Source organism: Micromys minutus, assembly GCF_963924665.1.
Source record: "Micromys minutus genome assembly, chromosome: 14".
NCBI classification, from domain to species: Eukaryota; Metazoa; Chordata; class Mammalia; order Rodentia; family Muridae; genus Micromys; species Micromys minutus.
The window spans coordinates 42,933,547-42,947,216 of NC_137983.1; the positions used below are offsets into that span (position 1 = coordinate 42,933,547).

General features: G+C 46.7%; 1 protein-coding gene across 2 annotated transcripts in view; it reads left to right on the plus strand.

Annotated features, from left to right (window-relative positions):
• Positions 1–1,650: 1,650 nt before the first annotated feature.
• Positions 1,651–13,670, plus strand: part of HGSNAT (heparan-alpha-glucosaminide N-acetyltransferase) — a 28,709-nt gene continuing 16,689 nt past the window's right edge. For both annotated transcript variants that reach the window (XM_080928365.1, XM_080928366.1), the window contains exons 1-7: positions 1,651–1,799; positions 5,074–5,189; positions 5,943–6,079; positions 6,478–6,599; positions 8,826–8,895; positions 10,507–10,576; positions 11,691–11,800. In XM_080928365.1, coding sequence (XP_080784491.1) covers positions 1,709–1,799; positions 5,074–5,189; positions 5,943–6,079; positions 6,478–6,599; positions 8,826–8,895; positions 10,507–10,576; positions 11,691–11,800 — 716 coding nt within the window. In that variant the 5' untranslated portion in view covers positions 1,651–1,708. The remainder of the gene's footprint in view (positions 1,800–5,073; positions 5,190–5,942; positions 6,080–6,477; positions 6,600–8,825; positions 8,896–10,506; positions 10,577–11,690; positions 11,801–13,670) is intronic.

Sequence of the window (13,670 nt, forward strand, 5' to 3'; positions counted from 1 at the left end):
TTTTAGGAATTTAGTGACCTAGAGCTCCTTCCCTCTTCCTCCTTCATTTCCTGTAGTTCTTCTCAGACTAGCTAACTGGATAAGACTGTGAAGTCGGACTCCAGCCACTCCCTGAGTTACAATAAAAAACAAATTCATTTCTCTCTCGGTGTGTTTGAGTATGCTGCACAGTGCTCACTCCTGATCAAGAGTAAAGCAGCCTACCTTGTCCAGGCACTTTGCGTGCAGTGATGGTCTTTTTCTTTGGGACCCAGAACATATCTCTAATACATACCATGGGGGTATCCGCCAGAGAAGACTGCTCGGACATACATTTAAGCCAATAGAAAGTCCTTATTAGCTGGCCTGTGAACTCTTACACACAAAACTAGATCCTAGGTTGCCACACTTCAGCTAACAAGAATAGTTAGCCAGAAGCCAAAAGCAAGATTATTACCTTTAGACACGTTCCCAAAAACCATGAACTTGGATGGATTAGGCCTTGGCTTCTGTGGTGGTGCTACATTCAGGCCAGTGATAACCTGAATGGTTCTTCTGAGGGCTTATTACAAAGATATTAAGAAACAAGTTCAGTACTAGGTCCAGTGATGTTGGCACCTGAAACTTTTCAGTACAGGGTAGTTTTTTTTGTTTTTTTTTGTTTGTTTGTTTGTTTGTTTGTTTCCATTAAACCTTGGGATCCATTCTATAGGCTATAATCTTGACCCCCATTGTGTTTAGTAACACAAGAATGTGATTCTTTCAGTGAGGTTGCAGGTATGTTTCTTTGCATAATTGAATTTGCAAATGAGTCTATCTAAGAAAGCAAATAAACATTGTTACAAAGCAACGCTACAGCCCGTTCCCTAGAGCGTCTTATGTAAGACTCTCCGGTGTGGAAATGGGAAGATCTGCTCACTTCCACTGCTGCATAGCGTGATGCTGTCTCACTGAGGGCCATTCAGATTGCCCACACGATTTGGCAATTACAATGTTATTACAAGTATCAGGCCTGCCCTGTTTCACATGTGCTGGTTTCTCCCGGAATCCAGACAGCTGTGTGGTTCTGCAGTCCTCATCCCAGGGGCACCTTTAACTTCCACAGACTGGCAGCAACCTTGTCAAGGCCAGAAACAGGAGACCTTTTTAAGGTGTGTAGCATTCACTCTAGGTAGTGAACGTCCAGAGTTCGTGCGTGTAAGGAGGAAGCTCTACCGTCATATTTACTACTAAGGACTCTCCTAGAAGGTGGGCAGAGGCCTGTGACACCCATTTGTGCGTTGAAGAGCTAGGATGCAAGAATTTAGAACGTTCAGGAAATGGTGAGGGAGTGGATGTCTGGGGAAACAAAGACCCCTCTTTGGCGTTTTTCTAGCGATGGGATGGAAACACTGTGCAATGGGTAGAAAACAGCTCGGCTGCCCTCTAAGGTGCTAGAGAGGACACTAGCCGGACACTCACTTTCCCAGCTGGGCGGGGCTTAGGAAGCTTCTACGGGGCAGGACTAGGAAGGGGCAGCCCCGCCCTCCCGGGGTGGCCCCGCCCTCCTCTCCTTCCCTCTCTCCCCTCCCTCCCTCCCTCCGCCCCTCCCCTCCCCTGCGGGACGGGAGCGGTGACGCCACCAGAGCGGGCGATGACCGGCCGGTCGAGCTCGCGCAGGCGCCGGGCGGAGGAGCGCAGCTCGGCTGTGGGGACAGAGCGCAGCTCCGCGAGAGAGGCTGCGGGCGGCATGGGCGCGGGCCCGGCGCTGGCCGCGCTGCTGCTGGCCGGGTCGGTGCTGAGCGCCACGCTGCTGGCCCCCGGCCGCCGGGCGGAGCCAGGTGAGCGGCCGCACGGGCTCGGGACAGCGGGGACCGTGCGTGGGCCCGCCCGGGACTTCCCCACAGTCCCCGGGACGCAGGACTTGAGCGCGGCACCGTGTCCGTGCTGGGATTGACCGCAGTGCCGGCGTCGCGGGAGCTGCGACCGGCGTCTGGCTTCCCAGGTTCAGTTGTAGGGCCTTGGGCTGGGTGCTCCGCCCGCCTCCTAATTCACCAAGGGAAAGGGTGAAAAAAAAAATTGGATTTCTGGGACTTCCTCGATTCGGGTCTGAAGGTCCACAGGGCCCTGCAACACCATTTCACAAACTCCTTCCTGTCCAGAGGATAGTTTGGGTCGAGGACTCAGGCTAATGGGCACCCTTTTCTCCCTCTCCCCACCCCACCCCCTTACCTTTACGTATTGTTTGGGATAGGGCCTGTCACCTGGCAAGGTGTGTCACCTGCCTTTTCCCCATCCATCCATCCATCCATTCCCGTTTTCTGTATCGGAATCGGAATGTGGTACCTGTGTGGAACACCCCTCCTTCTTCCAAACTTTAACAGTACATCAAGTTAATGCAAAAAGTACAAAGAAAGGTGTACATTACAATTCGCAATTACAATCCGTCGTTGGGAGGAGAAATTTAAAAGAAAATTATGCTGAGTTTGGGGTCTGGTCAAGGTGTTTGAACTTTTCTGTTATTTTTTGAAGCTTCCTGGGGGAATTCTGATGTTCAACTAGGTCTGAGGGACTCTGCATGCTCCCAAATAATAAAGTAACAATGTCAAGATCTTTGTGTCGCTAAAACCCACATGGGAAATCGAAGCATAAAACATACTACTAAAGACTAAGAAGTAGAAACACAGCAGTCCTGTCCAGGAAGGGTGCTGTTGTATTGGGAGAAGAGCAGCCTCACAGGGAGTTACACTCACTGGAAAAGGAAGGCCATCAAGAGATGTCTCCGGGTTAAGAGTATTGGCTGCTGTTGGATACCACCCGGGTTCAATTCCCTCGGACCCGTGGCAGGGTTCAACCACATATGACTCAAGTTCTAGAGGTCCTGATGCCATCTTCTGTCTAGATACCGGGCGCTCTTGTGGTATACATATGTACCTGTAGGCCAGGCACCCAAACACATTTTTAAAAAATCAGCAGGAGAAATGAAAAAGAAAATTATGGCAGATTAAAAAACAAACCTAAGAAAGTGCTTAAATAAGTATTCGAAAACTCATAGGATAGGGAGACGGTCATGCTGGGAGTTGGGAGGACATACTCAAAGTGCAGGTTTTCTGTTTATCCAGCTGAAAAAGGAGGGAGCAATCCAAAGACAGTGGAGAGCCAGAGGTATAGCGTAGATATGCTTCCTTTCTGTGGTAACCTGGGGATTAACGACTAAAGCTGACTGACCTCCATTTACACCCGCCTCCTAGCAGGCCATGGCCTAAAGCAAGTTGGCTGGTCTCTCTGGGTCACACAGTGGTGCCAATCACTGAAAATGCAGAGAAGCCTCAATTGGGGGGGAGGGGGAGAAAGTCCTATTGTATAGGACTGCTGGGATGTACACTGTAGGAAAGTCATTGTTACCAGCTATGAGTCTATGGTCTCCTTAGATGTCATGAGCCAGCCACACCGGAAAAGGACTGAAATTTAGGCTATTTGGGAGGGAAAAATCCTTACCCACAGAAGTTCATTCTTAAATTTTACACACACACACACACACACACACACACACATCGCAAATGTGTTGTCAAGACTGACTGCTTGAGTTCAGCCCCTGGAGTCTATGACAGGAGACATCCCAGTCCCTAAACGAGTACAATTTTTGTGCCACCTTAATGATGTCTTCAAGCAAGCACATCTTGGTTGAGTTCTGGAGCAGGGAGTCTTTGTGCCTTTAGTCTTGTCATATACATGGCGTCCCTTTCAAATGTGTCACTAAAGCTAGGACATTGGTAATCTCCCACCAGAATGGTGGGATGCAAGAGATCTCCAACTTTTAAGAGGCAGAGTGGCCCAGGAGTCTCCCCCACCTGCACGTGTGGCTCAGGGGGGCTGCAGTCTCTATGAATGTCTTCCAGCCAGTGTAAGTGGGACCCGGTTGCACTGTTAGGCCAGGCAGCTACTCTTGGCTTCGTGTGGCCTTGGGTTGGAGGCTGTTGTTGTGGTTACAACACACAACGAGTAAGTGCAGGTGAGCGGAGCACTGGGGGCAGATGATCTCGTCAGAGGGAGGTGCGGGCCGGACTGTTCTAGATCGTGTAGTCTAAGCGTGTGGCCATGCATGGCTGCTGCTTTTGTGTATTGAGCGCTGGTGGTCAGGTTGGGTGCCATTGTTGGATCTTGGTGTTGATATTCCACTGGGCTAGAATTCATGGATGATACTTTTTTAAAAATAAGATTTATTTATTTATTTATTATCTATAAGTACATGGTAGCTATCTTCAGTCACACCAGAAGAGGGTAACAGATCCCATTACAGATGGTTGTGAGCCACCATGTGTTTGCTGGGCATTGAACTCAGGACCTCTGGAAGAGCAGTCAGTGCTCTTAACCACTGAGCCATCTCTCCAGCCCAATGGATAATACTCTTGTCTGTCAGACTTTTTATACACATCTGCATCTCGTGGTCTCCTCATTTCATTTAACGTGTGTGTGTGAGGGTTCTGCCTGCATGTTTGCCTCTTGCTCCATGTGTATGCCTCGTGCCTGCAGAGGCCAGAGGAGGATGTAATCCCTCCTGGAACTGCAGTTATGGATGGTTGAAAGTTTCGTGTGGGTGCTGGGAGTTGAACTGTTTGTCCCCTGGAAGAGCAGGAAGTGTCTTAAAGGCTGAGCTGCCTCTACAGCCATTGGTGTCCCTTGGAGAGAGTGAGAGGTGCAGTTTACATTTCTAACAAGCTGCTGGGGCTGAGCTAATAACTATTGTAGTGAAGTCTAGACAGGGAGGCTCTTGGTTCAGATCAGTGAGTTCGTTGAGTTGCTGTGGAAATGGGCAGAACAAAACAAACTGGATGCTGTGAGGTTTGTTCTGTGAACAGAAGATACCCTAGCTTAGCCGTCCTCATGTGGAGACTACTCACAGAGTCCTCGCACACACTGGACATGGATGGTGCTGATGGAATCCTCAGGTGTAAGTGTGTGTGTCCTTGTGCACACATACATCTCCACACACACATGGGGAGTTGCACTGGAGATCCCTCATGCTCCAGAGTAGGTGCTGGTGTCCTCCGTCTCCTATGTCTCTGGCACCCTTCGGGTTTGGGTTTTGTGACTTTTCTTTCCGATCCTTACCAGATTTAGATGAAAAAAGGAATGTGGAGCTGAAGATGGATCAGGCTTTGCTGCTTATCCATAATGAACTGTTGGGAACAAGCCTGACTGTATACTGGAAATCCGAATACTGTTACCAAGTACGTATTGTGTGTGCCTTCAGAGTTTGCCCTAGGCTTGTCCGATGCATTCTTTTAATGTTCTCAGACCTAAGCCATTTCTCGTTTCCTTCATAACTACAGGTAAGGAAGCAGTTTGTAATAAAAAACTAGATAGAATATGGTCAAGGGAGGGTGCTTGGCCACGACTGAAGTAGGCCTCTTATCCTTTTTTATTTACTTCTTTTTCTGCCCGATGTTGGTGCCGCACGCCTTTAGTCCAGCACTCGAGAGGCAGAGTCAGGGGGATCTCTGTGAGTTTGAGGCCAGCCTGCTCTACAAAGATGGCTCCAGGACAGACAGAGCTACACAGAGAAACCCTGACTCAAAAACAGAAACAACAGAATGCTAGATTTAATGGTAGGCTGTGTTTATTAGCTCATGAAAAGTATACCTATGAGTAATAGGTATGAATTCCCTGCTTGGTTCCGTCGTGGACGGCAGCCATTACTTTAATATGAGTTAGGTCAGTTTTATCCAAATAACTGCAATTTGAAGTTTTTTTTTTTTTAAGTATGAAGGAAAAGTTAGGATTTTCTTTTCTTGGCTATTATTTTTCTTCCACAACTGAGAGACTTTCAAAACCTCTAAGAGGAATAGAGGTGTGATTTATGAAAAAGTACCTGCTTAACAATGCCTGGCCCTGGCTTTGACGCCCAGCGCCACCAAAGAACAGCAGTGGTAATAGTAACCATGAACACCCTGACACGGCCTGTTGGTCTTCTGTCTTGACAGTGCACCTTCCAGCCTCTGGCGAATGTCTCTCATGGCGGAAAACCTGCAAAGCGAAGCGTTGCTGCTGTCTCTGTGAGCACCCAGCACAAGTCCATCCTGCAGGTTAACTATACCTCGGAAGAGCGAGCAGCTTGTAGGTCTGTGCCTGCCCCTCGTGCCTGCCCCTCGTGCCTGCCCCTCATGCCTGCCCCTCGTGGTCTAACTCGAGTTTGCTTTCTTTTCCTACCTGGTTTTCATTTTTTCTTAATCTTCCTGACCTGTATTTAAGATTTCATGCCATTCTTTGCCGATGGCATTAGCAACATCTAGGTCTGGTTCTCTACCTTCCTAATGGTGCAACTCTTTAACTCAGTTCCTCATGTTGTGGTAACGCAACCATAAAATTGTATTTGTTACTATTTCGTAGCTGTTCTGGATAATTGTTGTTACTGTTATGAATTCTAATGTAAATATCTGATCTACAGAAGAGAACCTCTGGCTTAGCTCCTTTTTTCCTCATGTCTTCCTTTGCCTTCATTTTGCCTGCTCCTTGTAGGCTGGAGTACAAATTTGGAGAATTCGGAAACTATTCCCTTTTGGTGCAGCATGCTTCCAGTGGGACCAATGAAATTGCCTGTGACCTAACTGTTAATGAGAATCCAGTCGACAGTAACCTTCGTAAGTATACGTTTCTTTGTTGCTTTCCTAAGTTCCTTGCTTCTGACACCTTGTGGTATATCAACTAATTTAAAACATGGATTATATATTATCTCTATCGCTTATTTGTGGTACAGTTGTAGTTTTCTTTCTTTTCTGTGCTGGCGATTAAAACCATGACCTCACACATGCTGAAGCGTTTGCTCTAATACGGGCCTGTACCTCTGATGGTTTGATTACTGTAGTGTGTATACTAAAAAATCAGGTGATGTAACACCATATTTTGATATTGCTAGGTTTATTTACAAAGTGTACGGTTTTTAAAAGTCAACACACTGGAAAGAAGTAGGGTGATTAACTTTCTGGTTGGGGACTTAGGGCACCCAGTGTTTCCTGTGAACCTTGTAAATGACACCCTGCTGAGGTTCCCTTACAGTAAGAAGTATCCTTCATTCACCTACAGCTCTACTGCAGAGCGTCTGTCACCTTGAGCCCTCTCTAGATATTACTGTGTGTGATGTTCTTTAAGGGACAGCGAGGAATCTTTGTGGCATTAATGAGTTCATGGAAGGCCGAGTGGTGTTACTTTGAAAGACTGTAGAGCCAATACCAAAGGGGAACTGGGGAGCAGCTTAACTGGTTACAAGAACATTGAGGCGGAGCAGGATGGCTCAGCGGGGAAAGGCGCTTGGCACCAAGCCTCAGGATCCGGTTCAATCCCTGAATCTCATATGGTAGAGAGACTAGACTCCTAAAAGTTGTCCTCTGACACCCTCCCACACACGGTGACACACTTGGACCCATACATACACACCAAGAGTAAAAAGATGTAAAAACAGTTTAAAAAGTAATGAATGTCTCCAGTGCAGAATAACGTATGTAAACGGTATAAGAACCGCAGGGTTATTAAGAAACAAAGAAGACACAAATAAACCCCGTACTTAAGTTGCCTTTGGAGTAACAGGGACACCTAATATTGGCTTGGATGATTTAAAATTCTCATTTGAGGGCCAGCAAGATGGCTCCGCAGTAAAGGTTCCTGCTGCTAAGCCTGAACCTGGAACCCACACGGTTGCTCTGACACCAGACAGGCCTTTGCTAGCTCAGCAAATCTGCATTCATCACATGGTCAGCAGCAGGAAGTGCCTCTTCCGTACGCACATCTGTTGCACATCACCTATAGCTGCTGCCTCCTCAGTATGACAGAGTCATTGGTAACTTTGCACGGTACTGTGCTGGTGAAAAAAAAATTAGGTTTATAGAAAGGTTACAAAAAGTTTTCTGAATTCCCTTTATCTGCCTTCGTTTATGCTCTTAAACTGTGTAATCTTTGTATAATTACCCTGTATAGAATTATTGGGGCCAGGAACTTAACATTTCTAGAGCACTGATCCGTACATATTTAAACTTCTCAAGTTGCTTTATTTATTGTGTTGGGCGTGCTAGAGTCCATATGTCAAGGAGTGAAAGGAAACTTTGAGGTTTTGGTTCTCTTTCTCCTATCATGTGGGTCTGGGCACGGAACTCAGGTTGTCAGGCTTGGTGGCACAGGCTGAGCTATCTTACCTGCCCTTAATGTCATTTCTCCCATCCGGGATCTAATCTACAATTTCATGTTGCATTTAGTTGTCAAAACTGCTTTGTACCGTTCATTGAAAGATAGTCCCTTGTCTTTCATGACCTGATGGTTTTGAAGAGAACTGGCTGTTTTTAGACTGACCCTGGTGGATAATTTCTCATGAGTTTGCAGAGGCTTTCCATCCGAGGGAAGCAAACTCCTCAGGGAGAGCTGTATTCTCTTCCATGCAGTGACCAGACCGCCTCCAGGACCCTTACCCACTGTGTACAGTACATGAAGGATGTAAGGATAAAGCGACATGTTGTCTGGGGTTTAAAACATGTTAACAAAACAAGAAATGACTTGGGTGAAACAGAGCAATATCGGTTTTGTTTGGCTGAAGTTAGAACCCAGGTCCTAGCAAGTAGAAGGTCGATGCCCCTCCACTGAGCTGTATCCACGGCCCCAAGAGAGACAGTGTCTTAATAATCACAGAAAATCTCTCAGGAGTCCGGCGATGGGTGTGTTGTGAGTAGATCCCGGCTTTCTCCTTCTCCATTGTTTATACAGAGTTTACCAAGTGAGCTTAGCTCCCTCCCTTCTAGCTGAAGCTGACAGAGTAATGAATTCCCTCACAGCTTTGATACTTAAGAAGGCATTTGGGGGATAATGTTTTTCTTTGTTTTTAGCTGTGAGCATCGCAATCCTTGTTGGTCTAGCCCTCATCATCACAATGTCCCTCCTGAGGCTCTTGCTGAGGTAAGTTGTGTGACTGGGAAACATAGACCCAGAAATAATACACCCAGAAAAGGTAATTGGCCCTCAGCTGAGGTGGGCCAAGTATCTCTCCCTTTGACTCGGAGAACTGGCAGTCGAAGACAAATGTCTTATTTATTTTTTAAGCTTTTCCATTCAACTTCTCAATTTTGGTGCTTCCTTGAATGTGTCTATTTTAATGTCCTCACGTGAGGGTGACATTAGCAGCGCTGTGTGGACTAAAAATGGTTTCTAAGAGGATTGCAAAGGGAAGCGTCAGCTGTGTGGATTACATGTGCAGCCGATTTGAACACATATAAAGAACATCCATGAGCCAGGGAAACTGAGGATAATAAGGAATACTACTATTATTTGAAATGCATGATGGGAAAGGTCGGCTTCGTGGCAGTAAAGGCACTTGCCACCAAGCCCAGTGACCTGGCCAATCCGGGTTCCACATGGAAGGAGAGAACCAGTCCCTGCAAGGCGTCCTCTGATCTTCATTCTGTGGCATGTGCATAGCTCCTCAATTAATAAATAAATTTAAGAAAATAAATGTAAAATATGATTACATCATGATCATGCTTAGAAATAAAACAGTTCCACTTACAGATACTGCGGTGTTTATGGATGGGGTGATTTTATGGCTGGACTTTCTATAGCGTGATGGAAGGCAGTGAGTCAGGAGGGGGAAGTTAGAGGAAGCAAGGTTGCCCATGTGTGGACATTTGAAGCTCAATGACTCATTGCATTTATTAAAAACATGTGGGTGACTTTGTGGTTTTAAGTTTTCGAGACAGGGTTTCTCTGTGTAGTCCTCACTCACTTAGAAACTCACTTAGAGTTTCAGCTCACTGTGTAGACACTCACTTAGACCAGGCTAGCCTAAAACTTAGAGTATCCATCTACTTCTGCCTCCCAAGTGCTGGGATTCAAGGCATGTGCCACCACACCCAGCAAAAGTTGTGTCTTAAAAACATTGTGTGTGAGTGTGTGAGCGTGTGTGTGTAGCTGGGACTTGTACATGTGTGGAGGTCAGAGGACACCCCTCAGGGGTCAGTTCTCTCCTACTGCGTGGGTTTCTGAGATCAATGAGGGAAAGAGTCTTTACTTCGTGAGTGAGCCCGTGGGCTGGAGCTCTTTAGAAAGACCTATGGCCAAGTAGAGTTTTCTTCTTACTGAGAGAAGTCGATTCGAACGTTTACCCTTTTGTCAGCCTTGTAGAAGAGTTGGTTTGTTGCCAACGACTGCCCCCTACAGTGTGCACGTGTGCATTTGCATGTAGCTGCAATCACAGAGTGTACTTTTTGCTTTCCTGTATGTCACTGCTGATTTCTTTGTGTGTCCTGTGGCGTCATTCCTCTGTTGAGTGGCCCCAGTTGTCACCATGTGCTGGTTCTTGGACTTTTAGCAGTGGTAAGGACCTGGGGTCATTCTCTGTCATTTTTATTAGCCGATGAGAGCTGCTACAAACTTTGTTCTCTTTTGCTGTTTCTAAAACTCTTTCATAATGTTTCTGAACCTTAATATAAATTTTGTTTCAGTATCAAGTCAGTTTGAAAAGATTACCACTCAAGACAGAAAACTAATGGAGGATTTTTTTTTTTAATGCAGTTTGGATGACGTCAATAATTTGATTTCCAAGGCAATAGCTTCTCGAGAAACCGACCGCCTCATCAACTCTGTGAGTTATTTGAGTTTGCGTGTGTTGTCTCGGAGCTCTTTAAAATTAGAATTTATACTTTTTTTAAGTGAGCATTATTGCCCAGTTTAACACATTTGATTGTATTGTACAAGGCCAGACTATGTGTCCTGAATGTCCCTCTGCTGATGAATCTAACCCAGGGCCTGCGTGTGCTATACAGACTTCCTACATGCAGCAACATTCCTGGTCTAGACTTAGATTCTCCTTCCTGTCTGATAACCCCAAGTATATCCCAGCATTCCCTGCAGGCTTGCCTTCTTCCCACCCTGCTCCCTCCCCCCAACCCGCACCTTAGGCTGACCCCTAACTTACTGTGCAGTATATAGCCAAGGATACCCTCGATCCCTATCTCGTCCACCTCCTGTGTGCTGAGATCATAGGCCTGTGTCGTCTTAGTTACCGAGGCCCAAGGTCTTGAAAGTGATGGACAAGCACCTTCCCAGCCATCCCAGCCCAGCCACATCTACTTTTTCATTATATATTATGTATTTATTTATTATTTATATGTGCCCGTAAAAGGGACACACGGGTGTGAGTGTGTGTGCGCACGTGCATGTGCTATGGCCTGCATGAAGAGCTCAGAAAATAACCTTTGGGTGTAGATATTTTCCGTCCACTGTGGGTTCTGCGAATCAGACCCAGGTTGTGAGACCCAGGCAGCTGACACTTCAAGCTTGGCCATCTTACTGGCTGACAGCATTGTCCCTAATAAGGAACAGCCCTGTCCTCAGCCTCTGTGGAGGCTCCAGTCCCCTCTCCGTGAGGGAAGCAGTCTGGGCCACCTTGGGATGTACAATGTCCACTCAGCAGGCAGCCCCATTTGAAAATAAAGGAACCTTAACATCTGCCATGGAGTTGCATTTCAACCCCAGAATCAGTCCTGTGTCATTATCACATGACTGCCAGCGAGCTCAGCAAAGAACACAAAAAGGCCATCAAATTGGGGAAAGGAGCCTCAGATGGGGTCTTTACAAAACCAAACTACTGTTCAAAATGATCCTCTCCCACTCCACTTTATTTCCTGGATTATCAAGTAATGAAATGTATTTCTTAGCCCCATCAAGGATCACCTCTTTCTCCCTTTCCTTGGAAGGAGCTAGGGTCCCCCAGCAGAGCAGACCCTCTCAGTGCTGATTGCCAACTAGAAACAAGACGTGCTTCTGCCTTGCCACACCGTCTCCGATGCGTGGACACGTTTAGGGGGTAAGTGGGGATCAGTGGTGGGCACAGGCCCTTGTTAGATTTTTGTGATTACACCCAAGCCATTGGTAAGGTATCTGGCATGTTTTTAACTCTCTGGGCTGGTGTAGGGTTGCTCTAAGGAGGCCCAAGATGAAGGAACTGCTAGGAATTCAAAGCCATCCTGGGATACCTAGCAAGACCCTTTCTAAAAGAAGTTAAAAACAAAACAAACCATAAGTAGCCATTGTCTTGATAAGGGGCTGGAGTAAGCAAACCTGCCTGCCTAACACCAGAAGCAAACAAAAAAGGAGTGAAACAAAGGAAAGATTGGCCTGGTGTTGAGAGAGAAGAGAGAGGGAACACAGCCAGAACTAGTTTCCACTAGTGTAGTGGATAGTTTAGTCGTTTGGGCAAGTGGCCATGTTCAGGACACACTCTGGTTCATTGCGTCTAGCAAGAATCAGCAGCTTGGAAGGCAGGCCAGCCCACAGCCACATCTGCATGGGGAAGACTCACTTTCACCCTTTGGTGCTGCTAGACTGCCTGGAATTACAGGCTTCCTGACAGCAGCCCCACAATCATGGGCCCTAGCTTGTGATGCTGTACTTCTGGTAGAAGGGTGAAGACTAAACTCCAACTAAGCAGATTCACAAATGGCTAAAAATAAACACACAGCATCTGTTCTTCATCTGAGAGAATCCCCCTGCAGCTCCTTCTCAGCATCAGGAGTCTTGGGTACCCCTTTTGGATATGTGGGAGCCAGTTCAGGTATTTGGACAAGCTACCCCATCCAAAACGCTGGTGCCAGAAGAGTTTCCAATTTCAGAGTTTTGGAAAACTAACCACGAGAAAGCTTGTGGGTAGGACCCAGGTCTAAACACAAACTTAGATTTCTTACATGTACCTCACATGCATGGCCTAAAAGTGGTTTTAGACAGCGTTTTTACTGTGTCTGTGGGGGTATTTGTTTGTTTGTTTTGGTCTTGTGTTTTATCTTTTGGGTGTGGGAGCAAGGCATTTTGGGATTTAAAGCTAGGCTCCACACTCGGTAAGTGACCACTGCTTGACCACTGGCCCAGTTCCTGTACCTTTGCTGTGAGCTGACACACATCAATGTGGCCTTTTCCACTGGTGCCTTCGGGGACTTGACATATTAGTGCATTTCAGGTTGCAGGTGAAACTCATCACAGTCTACGGAATTGTTAACAACCCTGGTAGCTCCCTGAGCCTCCACACCTCTGAGGTGTCTTATTTGAACACTTGGAAAAATGGCTGTGCTTCCCACACGGGAACATAGAGCCGCTGAGTTACATAACTCTCTCGGCCGCTCAGTTGCTGAGCGGGAGACAGGCTACTGCTGTAGGTGGGTCCCTGAGCAGAGCAGGTTAGTCCGCAGCATGCCAAGTGTCCCTTCTCAGGCTGGCAGCCAACGACAGCCTGTTCGGAAGCCATTTTACTGTGTCTTTGTCTTTCCTGTCACCGTTGACATGTGAAGAAAAGTTCATAGGTGAGCAGAAACTAACATTAAATACTTAGAAGTGCCTGGCGAGTCAGCAAGACACGAGCTTCGAATCCTCAGTTTTTATAAACTCAGTTTGAGTATCATGATTCTGTGACAGTAAACCTGAGACATCTAAAGTCATTAACCCAACGCTGTGTTTCTGGAAACATGTTACTTTGTTTTTCAGATCATATAATTCAGTTGTGTAGTATGAAGTTTTCTTTGAAATGGGTGTGTGTGTGTGCATGTGTGCAGTGAGTGTTAGTTGCAGTTTCCTGGTCATGGTGACCCTGTGGAGTTGGAAGGATGGCTCACAGAAGTGAATTCTCCCCCTCTACCATGCGAGGCTGGGGTCTTCAGGCTTTTATTAAGTGCCTTTACCAGCTAAGC